This window comes from Nyctibius grandis, chromosome 2, assembly GCF_013368605.1.
Source record: "Nyctibius grandis isolate bNycGra1 chromosome 2, bNycGra1.pri, whole genome shotgun sequence".
NCBI lineage: Eukaryota > Metazoa > Chordata > Aves > Nyctibiiformes > Nyctibiidae > Nyctibius > Nyctibius grandis.
In genome coordinates this window covers 78,472,853-78,495,224 of record NC_090659.1, presented here as the reverse complement: position 1 = coordinate 78,495,224, position 22,372 = coordinate 78,472,853, and the positions used below count along the sequence as shown (strand labels likewise).

Sequence of the window (22,372 nt, the reverse complement as noted above, 5' to 3'; positions counted from 1 at the left end):
TAAAATGCTTTGGAAATAATGAATGAAAACTGCACACTTAAAAAGAGTTTCTGTTACAGTTCTGTTATAGCTGCATCAGTGTTGAACACAGATTACAAAACACCCATCAGAATTTGACCCAAATAGAACTTTTTATGTCTAAATATTTTTATTGCATATGTGCCTTTCTATTCTGATTAATCTTATATTGCAAATTAATCCATTACTTTCTAATATGTAAAGTTTCAAGAAATATAGTAATAACAGAATAATTGCTTAAAATAAAATGTTTAAGCTAGAGGGTCTTATTTAAGTTTCAAATATCTCTGATGATTTCCTTGATGATTAAATGAACAAGTACATGAATATAGTCTTACAGGCTTTCCTGACAATATTCTGAATTTGGATGAACTTGTAAATGGAGGATTAACAAATTTGCAAAAGACTAAGTAAGTTCGAACAGGAAATATTCCCTCATATAATTCTTAAATTTTGATAGCAAAACCAAAAATGTTAATATTTCTCTCCTTTATGCAAAATTTACATTATTTGCATCAAATCTTAAATTAGATAATAACCTGTTTGGAAGAAAGTCCTTGTATCAAATCACAGTGCAACAGTATACCAGTTGTGGTTGATGATTTTTGCCCTGCTGGAAGGGCAAATAACCGCATCAGTTGAGATCTTATAGTAAGCTAAGATCTCAAATCAGACACAAACATGAAAAATTTTTCCAGTTCCATTATTATTTTATTTGGTAGACTACCAGTGCTCCTCCTATCTGACAAAAAAGGCTTCCTTTTGAATCAGGGATCCTTATTAAAACACAAACCATGGATGTAGCTTACTGAATACAGTTTATCTACATCTGTTGGATAAGCAAATCCATTCAGTAAGATCTTGTTGGGCGGCCAATAAAAAAACATTGACAGCTTTTCTTTTCATACAATACAGATCTAAATGCTAAAGGACAAATCATCTGAAGTTTGAAATAACACAAGGTTACTTTTGATGCAAAGTTGGAGAATAAACTCTGACTTCACTACTCTGAACAAAGGAAGAAAACTAAAAGTGATGGGAAAGAATATACAATTGACAAATTCTCAATGACAGTGAGCTGATGCCACTGGCAAAAACAGCTGTTTTATCTAAATAGGTTTTGGAATATTCTGCTTTCAGGACATTGGTTTAAGTCCAGCATGAGTACAGAAGATTACTGTCAGAGTATTTCTGATAGTCTGTAAAAGAGAATTAGAGATTTTAATCTAGTTCTCACATGAAGCACTTCACTGCCACTTCAATAAGCTGAGCTGGATAGATCCAGGACTGCATAGCCATAGAGACTGAACTGACTGACAGTCAGAGGCACTTCTGAAGGACAATTTATGGGACATAGGAGAAGACTAATATTCCTGTGATCCATGCTAAACCTGTTCCGTATACGAGGAAGTATTTACTGAGATATCTGCTATCCATCATGAATGCTGAGCTTTTATTTTTCATTAATCAAAAACTAAACAGTTTCCTGTCCTCCCATCAGTAATCACATTAACTGCTATTCACCTTCATGTGCAAACTTTCATGTCCATACCAATGCTATGAGCACCCAACAGAAGACTTATGAGTAGTGCCAAGTTGTTCCCACTGTCCAGCTACATCCCTGAAGTTAGGAGTGACAACAAAAAGCGGAATTTAGGAGGTAAGAAAATTTAGTAACTATGAATTTACTGCAGTCCATTTTTGATGTTAAAAGAATTATCAACATTTTGTACCAAATAAAATATTTATCTTAATTATAAACCCAGAGTTGCATACAATATTGCAAATGTGCTTTCATGACTTATCTACACTGCAGAACATATACAAAAGCAAAATATTGTCAATACAGAAATTAAAGTTGAACAAGTATACTTCTTTAGGAGCATTACCTCACATGCTTCTGAATCATGAAAAACTCAACAAAACAAAACCAGAAAGGTGCACTGAGGGATGATTAGTAGCTGGTAAGCAACTGAGAACAGCAATGTCAAAGCTGCAGAAATGGACTGATGAGGCAGGTAAGGCTGACAAACTTACTCTGAAGCTGTGGCTGAGGCTGCTGGAAGGAAAGGGGCTGTCCGAACACAAATGGACTGTGGACTAGGGAAGAGGGAGGTTTTGCAGCTTGATCAAAGATGGAAGGAGCTGGGAGATTTGGCCGTGACTGAATGGAATTCAGTATGGCACTCAGTTGGTCACCTGTAGTGGGCAAAACAGTCAAAACTACAACCTGTTACTTGTCATCCTCCAGAAAGGCAGAGTAAAATGGTGCTCAATTAAAGTTTAAATGATGATAATAGAGAAAGCTCATAAATCTTATTTAGCCACATACAACTCTGGTTGTGGCTAAACATAAAAATCTCACCCCATGCATGGCAATAAAATTACTGAAAAGTACAAGCAGGGTTTTTAAGAATCATGGATATTTTACTGCAATTATTTAAAACATTTCAAAATAGAGATTTATATTCGCCTTGCTAAAAAATGAAGAGCAGCCAAAGAAAAAACAGAAAACCCTAGCATTTACAATCACATGCAACAGAACATGCAGAAAAAGATTAGAAAAACTGATGAGAAGGGAAAGATAACATGTAATTAGGCTTTGGCAAATGTATTTCTGTGCCAAGGCTTTGGTGAATATTTGCTCATTTTTGCAAATATCTTTAAAAGTACTCTCTCAGGCTGTTTTTCAAGATCAGACTGAAGATAATTAAAAAAAAAGTACCACTTAAGAACTGGAACTGGTTTTCTGAAGAGCTACATACATTTGTCATGAGGCAAATGAAGGCCTTCAAAAAACTAGCATGTTAAAACCAGAGTCTTAATTTCTGAATGCCAATTCTCAAAAAGCTCTATGTGAGCATTAGAAATACATGAAGCCTACGGTAAGAAGGGAGAGTTTATCACACCATGTTATAACTTGAAGTATACTTAGTAATATGAGCTGGGCGACACCAAAAGTTTGAGAGCATCTCAGATTTGAACCATCACCAACCAAATCCTAACAGCATCACTTTATTCTGCAAATTCATATCATTTTGACAGTATTCTAGAAACCCTAGTAAAAAAAATAGCTGCTAATCTAGAATTTACAAGTCACTGAATCTACACCATTTTTGGGTGATTATCAATTATCTTTTCATGGAATTAGAGAAAGACCAATGGGTGTAGGGAACCCTGTACTACCTAAGAACTCCAAAATTAAATTTTGCATTTATTTTCTTGGTATTTTGGTTTCAAAATTGAGAGAACAAAAAAATACCAGAAACTAGCTGGAACTCCTTTCTAAATAATAATCTACAGGTATCAATACATCAATTTTATTCCACTGTTTTGGAAGTAGTATACCTAAAAAATATTGGAATCAGTCCTTGGGCAGGAATCGTTCCTACCTTAATAACCCAGAAGCAATTGACATGTCTGTAAAAGCACTATTATTCTTAAATACGACAGGCATATTTGCTAAAATGACTAATTGTCTTAAAAGGAAGAACATCTGAGAAGAGGTTGAAAGTAATCTGCCCACAATAATTAAATATGGAGTGGAATAGGGCCATTCATGAGGAATATTCAAGACTTGCCTGCAATGTAGAAGGCTGGAATAGAGAAGACATAGCTAAATCAAACAGAGTGATTGTGGGAGTTATGTCTTCTGCCTCGCAGGTGATACTGTAAATACAGACCTATTACATAGGGATCTTTACATTTGAGAAGCAGTCTGAAACGCTCACAGATGGTGACCGAATTTTCATTGAAATTAGTGCAGCCCTACAGAAGTTCTTTTGACAAACAAGCACCTCCAAAAGAACTGCTTCATTCAGAAATTCCCCTAACAGATCATGCCTCTGCCTTCAGTTTTTTAGTTTCCAAAAACCTCAAAGCTTCTTAGACCTAAGAATGCAAAAAGACTGTATATAAAGTAATGATACAGCTGAAGAATTCTATTTTTGGGAAAGTAATATCATTCTTCTCTCAATATATTTGCCAACAACTCTCCACTCTCGGGCAATTCAGAAGGAATTACAGCACATGGAATGAATAAAACCATCTAGCTGAGTTGTTCACACTAAACACCACAGCCTCAGGGTATGTCGAGAGAATAATGCCTATAAAATGATATGAAATTCAATGCCAGGAGTAGCTTCCAAACTTTCTGTAACTGTAATATCCCAAAGAAACACCTTAGAAATTGTTTAAGATAGGATACAGTAAAAAGAATCACAATGTCTTCAGAAACTAGGATGCCTGTTAGCATAGCACATTGATCTCCAAGATTTTATCTTTGGACAACACAGGAAAAAAAACCTTTTCCGAATACGCTTCTGCAGAAAAAGAATAGATAATACTTTCGCACTGTTACGCAGTTGACATTGAGAGACAAGCTGTAATACTGCCTCACAAGCTGAACATCCTAAACACTTTCACTTTGGTGATTCAACCATTACTTTGCAATGAGTACGGCTGAACTGGGAAAAACAGTTCTGCATAAAAAGCCCTATAAACAAAAGGAAAACACTTCAACTTTTCTAGCCTTTGTCCAAAAAAAGGGTTTCCTATAGCAATGCATAGACAAGTATGAACTGCTTCTTTATGCAGTAAAACACTGTGAAATTATATAAAACTATTTCCTGTTATGAAAATAACAGACTAGAACATTTAGGAATAATTATTCCTTCATCTGTTCTCCTTTAAAACAAGTCTTAAATCAAGTTATTTTATATAGGAGACCATTAAGAACGTACGCTGGTGTTAAAAAAACCACAGCACACCTTAGGCCCATGTTCATAGTGGCATAGACAGACTACAGCGATGTAAGAGTAGAATAACAAAGCTCTGTGTTTCAGTAGTATTTTAAAAGGACATCTGCCTCAGCAGAAGTCCCTTCTATATTATTAAATATTCTAGATCTAATCAATGAACAGAAGGCATGCAGTTTGAGTTTATTGTGAGGTCTTATACATATTTACATCTTGCCAATGAAATAAACCATGGGTAAAAGAAACAATTATTTTATTTCAGCAAAATTAACAAGGTTTTATTTATTTCCCAGCATTAGTAACTAGTATCTCTGTGACTGAAAGGTAACTTCAGTTTTAAAACTTAAATCTCAAATGGTATCTTTTATCTTGTCAGCTCATTAAAGACACTTTAAAAATGTCAAGACAAGCGAGAAGTGTTTACAAAAGTTCCTGATCATTTTAAACCCCATGCTTTCTAAATCCAATAATTTTCATTTTTTGTTTTACAAGTAACTGTTTTTCATTTCTGCATTACAGTTTTCTGCCTACTGCTATAGAAAGCCTCAATTGTAACTTACAAATCTTTGATGATCCTTTTTATAAACGGTATTTAGATTGAGTGAAATTAAAGCAGAGAAAAGAGCAGTTACAACATTAACTACATGTTTTGTAAAACACCTTGCAATTCATTGCACTGCTGCTTATGTCTTTTGGAGAACATCTGATGGTGCCTAAAAGAGTAGGACATGAGTAACAAAAATATAAGCAACGTTAAGAAAAACATAATTTTTTAAAACGTGAGTGTAAAAACATACCTTTGTTATTTCCGAGGCCATAATCAAACCCCTGTCCATTACTACAGCTTGTCCCCTTACTGAAAGCTTGTATTGAAAAAGGACTTGGGGGAGGAGTCTGAACGTTTTGATCTAGAAGGACTTGCTCTGTAAAAAAAACACAACACTTCAGAATTAGACCTTCTTAGTAACTGCTTTACATTGGGAAGAGTCACAAAGCAAAGGAGCGATATTTTTTTTTTCCACAGGTAGCACTCTATCACTCTACTAAATTCTCTTCAGAACGAGAAATGCATCTCTTCTTTAGAGCTCATGCTCTAAAAATAAAAAGACAGAAGACTTAATACATGCAGACTGTCTTATATGTGACTGAGTTGCTGCCAGCTTTGCCATCACATGCCACCTAGGAACAGGCTTGACACTTTGTTTTCAGTAACATCACATCATTCAATGTTTATTCCGTGGACAACAATCATTAAATTAGTTTGAAAAAACAGTGTGGAGAAAAGATAGTTTTCAGAGTGACAAACTCAGAGCCAATAAGCTCTTAATACTGGCTACCCCCTTAATAGTTCACGGGACATAAAACATTTTTTCCCCTGACACTTTTATTCATATCTGATACTAAGTACTACAGTTTTGCTTTCTGCACGGTACTAAAAAGACCTCCAACTAAAACCAGCCTGTGGTCTTTCAGAATGCCCATAATAACTAAAGAGCCAAGATAAATAAGACACAGAATCCACTTGACTATTTAGATTTAGGGAGACATTACTGGCTTAATGTCATCAGAAATACCATTCCAAGTGATGATCTATAAGAAATAATTCACATGAAATCTTCTAAATGCCAGTTAAAAGCTCAGGTTGGCAACTTGAAACAGTTTACAACTTTTCCTTTTGTAAACGTACTAAAATTAATGTGGATTTAATTAAAAAAAAAAAAAAAAAAAATCACAACTCTTCCAAGAGCCATTTTTAGAAAATTGCATTTCAGTCCAAAACTGCATTTCAGATATGAACTTTTATATAACACACATTCTCAAATTTAAAGAAAAAAAAAATCATGGAGAAGGTTGGAAATTTAAACTCAGTTTAAAAAAGAAAGAATCTAGAATTTTCTGAATTACAGGTGACTCTAGAACTTGCTATAGTGTTTCAGCTAAAGTATCTGGATATCTGCCTACAGACCTGGGCATTTAATGTTACTTTTGCTCTGTCTCTGACAAATCCTACTTCTTTCTGAGAATTTCATTATCATTGTATTAAAGAATGAAAATACAAAAGCAATCTGAAAGATGGTATTATAAATGGATAAAAATATAGACAGTTGCAAATCTAGTTGGAGCTCCTCCAAATGCTAATTATTTCCCTCCAGCAAAAGGATTGAAACTGATGACAGAGAGTATTCCTAATTAATTTCATGGCAAATAAAAACAGTTAGTTTAAATAATTTTCAGATGTGGCTTAAGCTCATTAGCTTTACTTGGTACTGAGATGGACTAGGAACATAGAATAGATTAAAATATTTTAGTAATTGCACCAATAACTACTTATACTGCTTTAGTCAGATGCACAAGAGACATCTATCTTCACCCTACTTTTAAAAACAGACACTCATCTAGAAAAGAATAAAACCAGGCGTGTCGAGGCACAGCACTTGCATCAGAAAGTTTCTAAGATGGTATCCCAATGCACTGGACTGTAAAAATGCTACTACAGAGTTTTGTCCTCAAAGCTGGGAGCTTGCATTTCTGTCCTTCTGTGAGAACACCAATATACTTGAAGACATCCTTCAGTAACAGTATATCAATATCAATAAATTGAATAGAGACCTTCAAACAAGGGTCTTGTTTAAATTCTTCCAAATTTGGGAATTTTGTCTTAAAGCACAGATATACCTTATAAAATCATTTTCTGTATAGAAAGGATGAAGTGATAAATAAATTATTGAAGCTGGAGATCACTATTTAATGTATGCAAAATACTGTCAAGTATTAAATGCAGGTTTTATCTATTCCTTAAAATAAGTACTCTTGAATGGAAATTTTTGCACACTGCTTAATTTATTAACTTCAGAGAAATGATTTTCTACTGGAAAAGAAAACAGCCTCATATTAGGATAGAAAATGATGAAGTTAATGACCCTATTATTGCAGACGTGTGCTTTCAACAGTAAGGTATTGTTCCCATTTACAAAGACATTATCAGACATAACTAAAAATGAAGAATCTATGACTTCAAAAAAGATATTGTGCTAAGTATTAAGTAAACACTTTTTTTTCCACAATTTATATATTTTATGAAAAACTCCTGGTTATTCCCCTTCTTTGCAGAACGTTTTAATACCTTAAAGTCAAGTAGCAACAGCCTACAACAAATACTTACGTATTAGCAAGGTATTACTTTGTTTTAATATGGTAATGTGATGATAATTATCAGAGTATCTTGGTGTGAAATAATTTTCAACACAAAATGTCGAAACCAGGAAAAGGGCAAAGAGTCTGTTATAATGAACAAATGAGAGGCTGACAATAAGTACTACCTAAAACCACAAGCAGAACATGACTGCTGAGATAGAAGATTTTCATTAAGATATCTTTCGGAAAACGGAGGCATTAGATCCGATAAACTGAGTGGAAAGATTATAAACTGAAAATGACCAGATTTATTCAGAAAACAGAGAAATATATATTGAAGAAAAAAAAAAGCAGGCTTGAAGCAACTAACTCTTCAAGTGAGTTAAAACAAACCAGCCTCTAGGGAACTCTACCAAAATTTTATGATCAACGGAAGAACCTTAAATGTTTCTCTCTGAGAATACCTGTAACAAAATCATGCTAATGAAGACCCATAGTAATTTTGACTAGACATTGGAAAGACACGAGGGACACACTGGAGAGGTGGGGTGCTGTGTCTCATCTCAGGCTCCCCCTGAGAAGGCAAACTGAAATTAATTCAGTGGAGGCCACCAAGACAGTCAGGGCAGTAGAGCACACAACATCTAAGAAGACGCTGAGAGATCTGTGTTTGTTCAGTCTTAAAAAGAGAAAGCTAAGGTGAGATCTTACTGCTCCCTTCAACCACCTAATTGAAGGGTTCACGGAAGATGAAGCCAGACTCATCTCAGAGGTTCACAGCGATAGGACAAGAGACAATAAACAGAAGCTGCAGCATGGGAAACTGTGATTAGGTATTAGGAAAATTTTTCACCATGAAGGTGAGTCAAATACTGGTACAGGTTGTCCAGAGAGGCTGGAAATACTTAGAACTTGACTAGACAAGGGCCTGAGCAACCTGATCTAGCTGAATCTGCACTGACAGGGAGGTTGGATGGATGATCTCCTCCAGAAGTATAAATACTGACAGATCACTCCTTGCTTCATCTTTTAAGGGAATATAAGTAGCCCATAATCTTGCACAGGAGAACTCATCCAGATGGGCTGGGACTGTTAAAGAAATGACATTTTCAGAATACCTCAAAGTATTCATATGAAGCATTCAGGGTGAAAGAAAGATATTTTAGATGAGTAATGATAGCCTGTTTGGAGGGAGATCAAGAAGAAGGATGATTGGGGAGAGGGGGAAGCAATAAAAAGCTTTGTGTACTAACATTTTGTTTGTTTTATTTTATTATTTTCTAGGTCTTATCCAATCTCAGCATGAATTATCAAGACAGAAATTCTTCATTTTAAGAGAATGCAATCATACTTTGCTAACCAAAATAATTAACTAATTCACTGTTAATTTTAAATACAGTGTTAAAAAACATGTTAACAGGTTTTTAACAGGATACTGTGTGACAGAATTAACAAATTAACAAAATCAAAAGGAACATAAAATAATTCATTCTGCTCTGCTTTTCACAGACACAAAATAGACCCAAGAAAGGTAATAAAAATCCACAATTACTTATTTAAAAATTATCCCCACAGCTAAAAGAAGGACGGTTAAAATTATGATCTGTAACTGGTACAGAAGAAAACGGGAAAATATTTTAACTGTTCTTTTAAAAAACATTTAAAGAATGTTTATGAACAACTTTGAAGTCCAACTGTGTAAAGCAACTCAAACGAAAAAGCGTAAATTAATGTTATACCTGTTTAAAACTCAGTTCTCCTCCTTTATTTATTTGTCCTGTTTAGATTGCTTAATTTTTTCTAAGTTAATTTAAAAAGCAAAACAAAACAACTTGCCATCTTCGTGTCGGAGGTACTGGTTTCCACCTCTGTCTCTAGCTAATGACCATGCCTCGCCTTCATCACTTTCACAGAACTCTACCATGCTGTTCTTATCCATTTGCACCCACGTACCTTCTGAATTAGTCACCTGATGCACACAAATAAAAAAGCACAATTTATTGACTTTTCAGATAATTCAATAGCATGATTCAGCAACTTATTATAGTATCTGAAAAACATACTCATTCCAATCTTTATATTACAAAGCCAATATTAAAAAAAAATGTTTCTTAAATTAAGGCCACAGGCTGAGGCAGACTGAAGGATCAAAACTACGGTACATTTACAGTTAGAAGTATTTCAAAAAATCTTAGATCTGTTTATGTTCAGAAGAAGCAAAACACCAACACCACAACTTCAGAACATCCAAACAAGCCTAAATAAAAACTTGAAGGAGATATTCACCAAAACACATACTTTTATTGGTGGCTGCAACAGTAGAATTATAATACCGAGTTATATATGAAAAGTTTGTACAAGCACTAATTTTGTTCCTGACATTATGTTTAGGAAATAGCATGACACACTTCATCCTTAAGCCCTTCTTAACCATAAAATACCACAGTTGGACAACTGGGAACAGTACCAACAGTTCAGCAACTGAACAAATGAATACAATCCATACAGAGCAATAGAATAATTTGTTAATTGGTTAGGTCCTAGAAAAATATTTTTTCAGTGAAACAAAATTCCTTCAAAGAATACGACAAAAAAGTAGAACAAGAAACATAATTTTGTAAGGAATACTGTAACAGAAATATATAAGCAAGCATATGTAACTGCAGTAAAATTTTAACATTATTCCAATCAACGCACACATCTAAAAGGCAAAAAGACATAATCACATTGGTATTTATAATATAAACCAAGTTCAAAGGTTAGTATTTATCAAGAAGGTTGGAAAAGCAAACCTGTACAGGGGCAGATTCTTTTGTTGCGTTTACTACTGTTATATACTGGTATCTATGAAGACATGAACTGAAGCTACAAGGATCCATACCTCGCCCACTGCCTTGACTTTGTTTCCCAGAACTAACATTCCAATTGGGATACCTCTAAGGTTAGGGCAGCTTCTGATGTTGTGACCTGATGGGCCAGTCTTCACTACCTTGTACACTCCAGGTCCACCTCGAAGGAATGGCATATCTTGTTCTTGCATCATTGCTTCCTGTGGGCAGTGTGAATTTAGGTCTTTGAAAAAATCATCAGTATTAGACCTAGATTCCTGAGAAATTAAAAAAAAGGCAGAACAAAACAGAACAGAATAAAACCTATTAATAATACCTTTGAACTCTTTAGATAAGAAATACTTATTTCAAGACTACAAGAGCTAAATTTCAAACCTAAAAGAGATACTAGTTACATTGCTAATTTTAGTGTGCAATGATAAACAACTAACTACTAGTAAATTGCAGATTAAATTAAAAGTCACCATATTACTCTTGAAACAGAAGTGGTATAAAAGTAGACCATTTTTATAAAAGGAATATCTCATATCTACAATTAGAGACAAATTATTTACTCTAATCACTTTCACTAAACCTTGTTCTCATGCTGACATTTATCGGGATACACACTCCTGCTGTATTTGTGAAATTTTGTGAAAAAGTCTGGGGATACGTAAAGGGAATTTGAATAATATCTCTTTCCAAATGATAGGCTTCTTTTTTGATTTCACATTTAGAATACACTTTTAATTTAGAGCAAAAGTAAAATTAAGACAAAGAGTAACAGCAACACCATAGATTCTTAAATGCACATATAAATATTAGTGCATATTTATTATTTTCACTGTGACAATAAAAATGGCCTGCAAATTTATTTCATCTGCTACCAATTACAGATGAAGCATATACCCAAATCTGAAATGAGAAAACACTTTTTGAGTTTCCTACCAAGAAAAATTGGTACTTACTCAAAGAAGAGAAATATTAGCATAGATTTTTTTCAGCCAGCCATAGCTTAATAAAAAGGCTACTGTACAGAAAAATATGAGGGACAGGAGTAAAGTAACACACATTTATATCAGAAGAATGCAAGTGAGAAGCAGGAGCGAGCTCTACTATGCTTACAATGCAAGTCATAGGTGCTTTTAAAAGAACACCTGAAAGTTAAGAACTAAGTAATGCCCTATGGGATGAAGCCAGTGGTTCACTTAGTCCAGTATAATATGCTCAGCAATGGCACCAGGAGATGCTCTTTAGAAGTAGGATACAAGTCTATTAGTGGTCTGTCCCTTATACACCAACAGCATTTAAAATTTTTTTAGTATGGATGTTAGAGGGTATACCTTATTTTCCTTAGTGTTTATTTATGAACCTAATTTCTATAAATTTGTTTAATTTCTTCTGAATGTGCTGATACAGAAGATTGCGGAGGCAGAAAGTAACTACACCTTCCAGAAGTTCACTTCCCGCTATGTAAACGAATACTTTCTTTTATCAGTTTTAAACCAAACTACTGCTTATGTTATTTCCTTTTTAACTAATGCAATTTCCTCTGATCTCTTTAATTATCGTATTTTCAGCTTTTTGGTATGGAAGTCTGTGCCCTATGTCCAGGCTAATACAGCAGTCTTTCCAAGAAGCCTTTACAGAAAAAGGAATCTGTTCTGTAAATACGTAACTTTCAAAGCAAGTTAATGCAAGCTGAAGTAAACTGGTTCAAGGCAAAAAAAAATCTGTATGTTTTAGACAGTTTAAACATTGTCTAGATCTTGATATAGTAATAAAGAAGTTTGCTATTTTGAGGAAAAACATTCAGTGGAAAAACAAGTTTTTAAATCTCTAAAACAATATGTACAACACTGACTGTCATGTTCATTACAAAGTTCATATGAAAAAAACTATCTCAAAATCACTATGGGGCTTCAAAGAGATTTAGACAAGCACTTCTGTAGGTAATTTAAACTTCTTAACTGTACATAACCTAATTTGTTCCTATGATTGTATAATTTAAAAAAAAGATTAAGAATGGGCTGAGTATTTATTAAATATTTGTGGCTTTACTCCTGCAACTATCTTATTAAATGCTCCAACTTACTGTGTACCCTCCAATAACAGAAAGAAAATTAAAGCCTTTATTATGTTACTAGGCCATCCTCTGAATTTCTAATTTGGGTCATTAAAAAAAGAGAGTGCTACTTATGAATTAATGAAAATTCAATAATCTGCCCTGGTATTTTTTCTCTCATCCTAAAGGAATAGACACAGATACAGCATTCTATGCAAATCTGCTATTTCCTGTAAAAATAATTTGAAGTAAAACAGACTTCAAAGGATATTTAGCGTAATGTTGAGTCATAAGGTACAATCTGAAAACACGAGATACAGTGTGACTGTTCCTGTCGTTTAACTCACCTTAGGGGGTAAAGCTTTGGAAGTCCATGAAAAAAAGTCCAAATCCCTTACTCCTTGGCTAGCATTAAAGACATTCTGAGCAACAAAGTTTAAAAAAAAAGACATATCAACAAAGAAATGGGAACACAGAAACATTGGAGGAAGAAGCTCAAGGTACTATAATGCAAATTTTCTCCCCAGGTAAATTTACTGGTAGAATGTTTTGCAAAAGGGGAAAGTTTTGTTATCCTAATCAAGTCACCTGAGTCCATTGCTCACCATGGCAAATCATCCATTAAACAAAAACAGTTTAGTGTGTCAAAAGCTCAAAATGGATGTAGTGTGTCATGCCATTTACTGAAATTAAGAGCCAGACATTGTGCACAGAAAAATCCCACACTCTTACAACGAAACAGTAGTTGGTCCCACCACAAACCACAGTTTTATAGGAAAACAGTCTGCTGTTCTGAAAGATAATTTCAATTATTGCAGGACAAGTGCACATGGACTTTTTTTTAGTCACCAAGTCAGAACTGAAAGATTCAGAAGGCTAAGCTCACTATTGTTGAAAGCAATTCACTTGCACAGAATGATTTCATCAGTTTGCACATCAAAATTGCACTCTTTAACAGAGCCAAAAATTTCAGAGTGCTGTAAGGAGAATGATCACTAAGATTTCATTAGCTTTATAAAATATACAACGCATTTACTAGTTTATTATGAATTACCGTTAACCAAATGGAGTTGCCAGAGAGAGTTCGCTAATTTTATAGCCAATTGCCTGTACTATAGAAAGGAGCACTGCTGTTCTGTATATTTTTTCCTCCCACAGAACAGCTAGGACAGCATTTTTTACTCCCTGGAAAACATGAAAATGGAGCTGTATTTTCTCCATAAGCTGGGTTCTACTAATTTCAAAGAAATTTTTACTGTTCCCATCAAATGAAAGAATTAATGGTACATAAACAGTAGTATTAATAATCAGTTATTTATGACACAATCCCTTTGGTACAGCCACCATTCTACCTACATGAACAGAGGTATCAAAATTTTATTTCCTATCCCCATTCTGATAGGGGAACCAAGTGAAATCCCTGGACAGCAGTCACATTAAAATTTAACAGTAGGTAAAGAAAAGGCAATGAATCTCTTTAAGCAGAAAAAAGTACAAAACACTCTTGGCATGCCTCCTCTGTATTGCTTGAAAATACATTAGCATGTTAGAAGTAAGTAAATCCATGCTTCTATCTCACAATAGAAGCAAATCGCCTAGCTATATGCTGTTTGCAAAACTTCTGCTTACATCAAGTTTCAGTAATGCAAATGATTTACAATTTTGACAAAAACAGGGAAACTGTCAACCACCAGCATTTCTTTAGAATTTAGTACCTCTACCTAAAATTGAAAGAGGTACCAGTGCACTAGTGAGATATGTTCTGGGGCATTGGGAAAGGTGGGAAGGGTGTTAAATAGTAAGATTGGGAGAGTAAAGGCATTATATGTCAAATTATGACAACTGTAAAAAGCATACATTTGCCTAATGGGACTGTACTTCATAGGCATACAACGCAGTTTAACGGACTAATTCTATTACTTTGCAGCATACCTCATATTTTGTGATGGAATTGTACTGTACAGAGAAACGTGGACTATCCATACCTAAAATATTTAAGTATATTTCAAAGATCTATTTTTGTATGTTATAAAGCTGTATGTGTAAAACATATAAAAGAAATCAACAGCAGTCAAGTGGGACCATGCTGGCTTAGCAACACTGAGAAAATCAAACTAGAAGCTCTCCTTTGCTCTGGGAGCTTTAGAGCTTCCTGGCTATTAGCACACTGTACACCAGTTTAGATGAATACATACAAACTTTATATTTAGTCCTTACGCTATTTTCTGTAGATTTAGTTCATTTTTCCCTTTCAAGCTTTCCCTTCCAAAAAATAAAAATAATTTCCCAAAATCTTCATACTTTTTTCCAATAAAGTTTAAGTTCCAGAAATAAAAAAATTAAATATAAATTACTTCATTTTGCCACCAAAAATTAGCAGACTATCAAGAAGCATTTAAAATCTCAATTAACACTATTTTTCAAAGCTAAGGCTTATCTTAAACAACTATCTTGACATTTTACCCAACACAGTCTTACTCTCAATTGCTTTCCATCATGCCTAAAATGATGGTAGAAATCTCTTGTGAATGTCCTTCAACATTTTCACAGAACATTCAGGTTTCTGAGGTTCTGTGATCAAACACTGTAGTCTACATACTGATTTTGGTTCTTTCTTCCATTGCAATAATGGTTTGAAAAACTTGCAGTTTCTCAATCCTGCTTGCATATGGTGGTTGGGGAATGTAATAATATAACTAGGCAGAAGGGTACAATATTCCTTATAATAAAGTTTGACATTTAAAACCAAGTAACAAGAACACATTTAGAATATGATTTTTAAAAAGTCAAGTTCCAGAGCTTAACCAAGATAAAATTCTTTTTATTCCTAGTGTGTACTGTTTTATGCTGTATGTACCTTTCCACTAAGTACTGTGTGTAAGCATGAATACATAGCTGTCCGTGTAAGGAACTTAACAAGTATTTTTTCCAAAAACAGTTAACTGAATGTCACAAGACAGAAGAAAAGTAACTACCAGGGAAGGAAGCAGCTTATCCAAAATGGCAATCTGTTAAAACTCATACTCTTACCCAAAATGACCATCTATTAAATCCACAGTCTCATAATCATACTACCTACAATGGATTGGATGCTCAATTTTAGATCAATGGCTACACAGCAGCTCCTCATGAAAGGATTTGACAATACAGCTTTTCTTAAGATGGTAAATGACCACGGCTCAAATAAATAGTTTTGCAACTACAATGGATCTCTGCTTTCCTGTGATCATTTCTCTTTAAATAGAATAGCTCTGATCAAAATATGCAGAAACAGTGTATTTAGGACATCTAAGATACTCAGTATTTGCTTTATCATAAAATACATGGTTAATGTCTACAAAGAAACATAAAATGTAAATACAATATGTATGTCAGGAGGAAAAGAGGCTGACATTAACACTGCTGAAAAATTCTACTTTTTTTCTTTGTTCACTGTTCTATTAATACAGTGATGAAATAGAAGGATTCAAGCTTTCTCTAAAAAATATACCATAAATATATGTTACAAAATGTACTGAGAGATTTTATTTACTTAAGGGATGGTTAGAAAAAGCCTGTATGCTTAAATGTGACAAAGTAATGTAATCAGAGTTGCCAAGTGTGCACACTCATTTGTTGAATAAAAACTGAGTCTAAAAGTAGTAATGTGACATTCATTTGAACAGGGAATACAATGACTAATGCAGCCACTTGATTTTCAATTTGTATTTTCAGTCACATGAGAGACTTCTTCCAGTCTGCTTCCTTCTTCTGAAACTGATACTGGTAGAACAGCTTTGGATTCCAAAAATCTTGTATATTAACAGATTTTTTTTTACTACATTCTGCTCATCGTGTCATTCAGTTACCCGAATCAACAGAAAAGGATAAACAGATATGGATTATTTCACAATTTCATCTACAGAACCTGTAGCATTTATTGCTTAATTGAACATCTTTTGCCACATGAGTCATTCACCCCTAGAAGACTGCATGATCAAATCTGATAACTTTATAAAGTTCTTTTCTCAGACACCTTAGAGAAAAACAGACATATTTTTGAATATTCTCAACTCAGTCATCACCTTAAACGAGATTTTATTTCAAAACTTTCTACCAAGAAAGGAGTAACACTTTATGTCATCAAGATTTAGCACGAAAAAGAGTTTTAAGCTGAATTACAAATATCAGGACCTAACAAAAGAGTTTATTGAATTTCATCAAGTTGTGTGGTGCATAATGCCATAATAGCATGCATTAAAGACTAAGGCATTCAAAAGTAAGCCACTGAAACTTGGCTTTTGTTTCGTGGCCTTTTAAGAAAGAAAGAAAGAAAATGTTAGAGAACTTTTTTTTCCTTTTTCCTCTTATTATTATGAATCAAACCAACAAATCTTAATGCTTAAATATGGTCATAATGAAATTAAATACCTTCAGGACATGCTAAGTCCTCTCAAGAATTTGAAAATATTAGAGATGCAAAGAAACCTTCCATCTGAAATTTGCTCAAAACACATCTCTTATTATACACAGCTACATTGTTATAATAGTTGCTTTTGTAAGACTTTTTCTATGTTGACCACTGGCTGCTTACTGATAACAAGCCAAGAAAGCATGCAACTTTTACCTTGTGCCATTAAGGATGTAATATAACTGGTTAGTTAAAAAAAAAAAAAAATCAGTAATATCTACAACTCCTAATACTCCAGATGGTATCAAAACTAATTCACAGTGCTGTTCAAGAAAAAGAGATCTATAACATTTTATCTGAGCTTTACAGAAGCATCTAGAGTGAAGTGTATGATAATTAAATGCCGTTTTTCACATTTCATTGTATTCGACCTACTTATTCAAATGAAATTTGAATTATCAAGATTATATTATCAAGGTTGAGTGCTCAGTTTATTTATGACAGCCATCTCCTTTCAAGCTCTTCTCAGAGAGCACAGGGTATGTTCTTCTCTAGAAGTTAAGTGTGTACTAGAGCCATTTGAAATGTACCAATCAGTAAGTTCTTGCGAACCATGTACATTACTATTGAGCTCAAAACTTTTCCCCTCAGCAAGTAAAAAAGAATTAGTAATAGAAAAAAAGAAATAAAAATCTAAAAAAATACCCATCCAGGCTTACAATCCTGCTGCATACAAACATTAATGTTTTGTGAAAATATACTACAGCTATTTTCTAATTAGTATCAATTTCTAAGGCCAAAAACATGAGCAAGATTTTAAGCAAAGCTTAATTTTTTCAGTTTTCATATATTCTACAACAAACTAGACAAATACGCCTGTTGTCACAGTGTTCGAGTGACTGATGACAGAAATAATTTGCTTCCCAAAGTACTTCCCAAAATATGGATTTAATTGAAAGAAATCTTCAAATAGAATTATATCAACAAATAATTTATAGACAAGAAGGTGAATAGGAAGATCTGGTCACATCATATAATACTGTTTGTCAGAACACGGGCTGCAGCCACAGGGGATTTATGAATTGCCTGATTTAGCTACACGCAAACAGCCCAGTTTCACTGGAACTGGGAATATCTCAGTTCTTCTAGGAGTGGAAAACATGAACAGGGTGACATTACTGGCTGCAGGTGTTTGATTTGGCCAAATATTTGTTAACTGTCTTCAACTGCAGCAGCAGCTCACTCGTATAAAAGCACAAATCAAATCTAATCTAATTGTATTCACAATTAGAACTGGTTCTCACATTCTGCCCTGAAGAAAACAAGGTACTGCCCACTCTGAGGAATGCACAAAACCAGAAGAGCCAGAAAGGCTTGCACTCATAATTTTTTTGAGAAACATTGGTTTAGCTAATATATTTCTTTCCATATTTTTTCTGGTTTTTTTTTAAACTGTATCTTGTTTACAGAAAAGGTGTAACCTTTGAATTGTAGTGACGGTGATCACCATTGAAGTTATCCAGATAAATTACGCTTAGTCTTATTATAAATTAAATTTTTTACTCAGTCTTGATGCTCTGGGATTCTTTGATTTGCTAATAATTGATAACTCAAGGATTCAGGTGTAAAACTCACAAAAAAATATACACAAAACCCAACTGAGCCTAAAGAACTTTTCAATTTTTTTTTTTTTTTTTTTAAAAGTCTCAGTTACATTGATTCACTGCAGTCTGCAAGCCTCTTCTGAAATCATGGCATCAGTGGGCCACTTTATGGACAATGACATCATGCATCAGAAACACCTGATGCAGACCACAATCTAAGATGATTAGACTTTCGTACAGTTACAGTGGTCTTTGCACATTTGTTTCTCTTCTAGGAGAAGAGGCTTCAATGTGAAAAGCCTCGTTCCTTTCTACACTCCACCCTCATTACACAATAGCCCTCAAAAATGCAAACACATATAAGGTAGTATTTGGTAATGTAAATATTGTTTACCTCAGGACTCATTTGCAGCCTTAATTAAAGAAAGTCTTGTAATGAGGATAGAGTGTACTTTTGAATATTTTTCAAAGGCACCTTTTACTTACGTCAACAGGTACCAGAAGGCTCTTGCCAAGATGTTGGTTAAAAGAGAGACACCAGGCTTCAGTGTAACCATTCATGTTAGGAACATACTTCTTTATTGTCTCATCATTCAGCCTCAGCCAAACACCATCATCATTGTGGATCTATGGGAAACAAGCAACAAAAACGAGCCATGCCCTCCTGTAACTGTTCCGTAGCTAGTAAGGATTAACAGATTTCAGACAAACAGACAAAAGTAGCAAGGAAGTAATGATCTTCACTATGCTGATAGAATGTAAGAAGAGGTAGAGAGGAGTATCAACAAAATTAGAATTTCAAAGCAATGGGAGGCATATCTTTTTAGAAGGCAAGGTGCGAAGATAAATTTAAATCAGATCATGCAATAGTAAGAGTTGCTTTCAGAGAAAAGAGGAGAGAAAGCCAAGCCTTCATAAGCTCCCCACTTTCCATTTTTCCACTGCTGATATAACTTAGTAAATTGCAAAAATATTCCTTGTATATGAAGTTATATTGTAAGAAAAATACATGCATAGTAGTCTAACACACTAGTGATCTTTCAGAAGTGTGAAAGATGTAATGAAAATGACACCTACATCTGAATTTTTGTGTAGAGTTGAAATAGTAAGTCATGAACAGCTAAATCCTTAGAGATGTAAAAGATGAACTCTAGGATTTTGTTTCCTCATATCACAGTCTCAAAAGTTTGTTACATAGGTTTTCAAGTAAGTAAATTAAAAGGAAATGACAGCTTGAAAAACTAAATTAGTAAATATTTAGATTTTTGCAATTTATACCCTTACGTTCTTAAGTTGTATATGTCAACATCTAAACATAAAAAAACCATTATTTGCATGAATTAACTTTACATCTTAGCCCAATTTTCAAGAGAAATGTCTTTTTAATTACCTCGTCAATGAAAGTGATGGATCCATTGACTTTCACTATGCCTATTTGCTCACTCTGAAGGGAAGGGTGGCTACGGATACGAAGCCCTGCACTGTCCTTGGCCACAAATTTGCGAACCTAAGAGAAGCAAAGGAAGACAGTAAGGAAGAAAAAATTGAAACAGAGCTCTCAAAGAGTAAAAGGAAATAGTTTTAACAGATTCTGAAATGCTAGTGACGAGATGGCAGTCTTAGAGTTACAGTTTGTTGCTAGTTTCCCATGGCTGCTGTGTATAACTTTTTTACTATAACCAATAAAATGAAAATGCTCAAAAAAACCCTATAAGTGGATTGACAGTCTTGCAAAGATCCCTGTTATACATCACAATATCCAGTACAAGCTTCCGATTCTTTTAACTGCCCTCCTTCTCCATTTTATTTATTCTTGCAAGTTTCAAGGGTTTTGCCTTTTCAAATTCAGTCTTTCTAGTAACTGATCAACCTGTAATTACCGGTTCTCATTTGTGCTACCATAACATTCTGTTCAGCTTTTTGGCCAAAATTTGGATATTTTCCTTAGCTAAAGAGTTTAAATAGCCATTTAAAAATAGAAAAAGAGATCTTCTATATTTTATTTTTCAAATAGCTATTTCAATAGTTTCTCCCTTTTTCACAGGAAGGTTAAATCAGATGCTCCTTGTTACTAGTTTGATTTACTACAGCCCCCAAAATCTCCCAGTTGTTATTCACTATCATTTTTCACCATTCAAACACATTTTCAGGCACCTGTCCCACAGAGAACAAATGTTAAGTCATCCTTTTGGTCTCTGGTTTTAAGAAGTGCATATATTTTATGCATGTGGTACAAAACCTTTTTCTTGGAAGGTTATTTTCAAACTCCACACATAAAACTGAAAAAAGTATCAACTGAAGTATGGACTCAATATCTTAACATAAAGCACAGAATGATATGGAAAGAAAAGGTAATGAAAGGTAACAGCTAAGTGCATGAATTCTTTTTGTTCCCCCAATAGAAATAATTTAAGAAATGGTATTTATTTTAAGGCTAATTTTAGAAAAAAACAGAAGCATGTAAAGAATTTCAAATGTAACTTACTCCGAAACGTGGAAGGTTTTGCTTACTAAGAATCCTGTTACTCCAAGGATTCAGATTTCCACTCAACAGGCAAAACTAAGACTTCCAAGGTCCTTGTAAAAATATAAGGCTGAATCACTGCTGACAGCTTTCTCAACATAGACAAGCCCCCTGTAAATTAGGGGTCCCTGCATTATTACCCCAAAATGTTACTTCAGAAAATCATATGACAGCTTGTCTAGAACTTGAATTAAAAACTTCCCTTTAGAGGAAGAAGAACTCACACTCAAGATTTGGATATGCATAGGCCCGGAAAGAGCATTTTTTCCTCTTTGCAGCAGCTAACTAGTTAATAGAAAACTTCAAGCTGTAACTACAAACTGTTTAGGGATCAGATCCACTGAGAGACAATATAACAAAAAACAGATGAAAAGTTCTCTTATGCTCATTTCTGACCATCATGAAAAACTTAATTGTCTGAGTCTTTTCTGATATAGCACCTCTTTGCTTGGAATATTTCTCTATGGCACAATAGTTCAGTAAATCTGTAACACCTCCACAGTCAGTTCTTCCATGGAGCATACACAAACTGGATTCCGACTAGAAGAAGTGACTACTGCAGAAAGGCGTTAACAATTTAACTTGTACATCTCTCTTACAGGGCACAGCAGTTTTCAAAAGCTTTGTTGCTGTGCCTTCTTATTCAGTGAATCTGAAAAGAGGTACACTTCACAGCACAGAAAGGTGTGCTGTAAAGTATAAAGCAACCTTAACAAGGGGGGGTAACCTTCTGTGAAGGGATGCAAAAAAACACCCCTTGCCCAGAGCTTTTGGGTTTGGTGTTTTTTTTGCAATTGATGCTTTTGTTCAGTCATGTGAGGACAGTAGAAACAGTCAAAACATGTTTGTGACCAATCATTCTGGTACCAGTCTTTCCCCTTCCAATTCAGCTAAATTAGGACTGCTTTCTTCTAGTCGGTTCCAACTACCCTGAATTACATTACATAGCTTGAAAGACAATGTTTCCCTCAATAGGATGTGGAATGGAATTTCCTGCAACTTAGTTAGCCTAAGTTTCACAGCCAATAAGGAGGCAGCAGTTCTTATGGGT

At 34.3% G+C, this 22,372-nt stretch overlaps 1 protein-coding gene across 14 annotated transcripts in view; it reads right to left on the bottom strand.

The window, feature by feature from the left end:
- The window catches only part of MYCBP2 (MYC binding protein 2), a 204,691-nt gene that overhangs the window by 50,783 nt on the left and 131,536 nt on the right, over nt 1–22,372 (bottom strand). For 5 of the 14 annotated variants that reach the window (XM_068395507.1, XM_068395508.1, XM_068395511.1 and 2 more), the window contains 7 exons: nt 20,188–20,304; nt 19,284–19,424; nt 13,151–13,225; nt 10,792–11,016; nt 9,747–9,879; nt 5,573–5,698; nt 2,056–2,217 (listed from right to left, as the gene is read on the bottom strand). In XM_068395507.1, coding sequence (XP_068251608.1) covers nt 2,056–2,217; nt 5,573–5,698; nt 9,747–9,879; nt 10,792–11,016; nt 13,151–13,225; nt 19,284–19,424; nt 20,188–20,304 — 979 coding nt within the window. The remainder of the gene's footprint in view (nt 1–2,055; nt 2,218–5,572; nt 5,699–9,746; nt 9,880–10,791; nt 11,017–13,150; nt 13,226–19,283; nt 19,425–20,187; nt 20,305–22,372) is intronic. The other 9 variants (XM_068395510.1, XM_068395513.1, XM_068395509.1 and 6 more) reach the window with 9 other exon arrangements.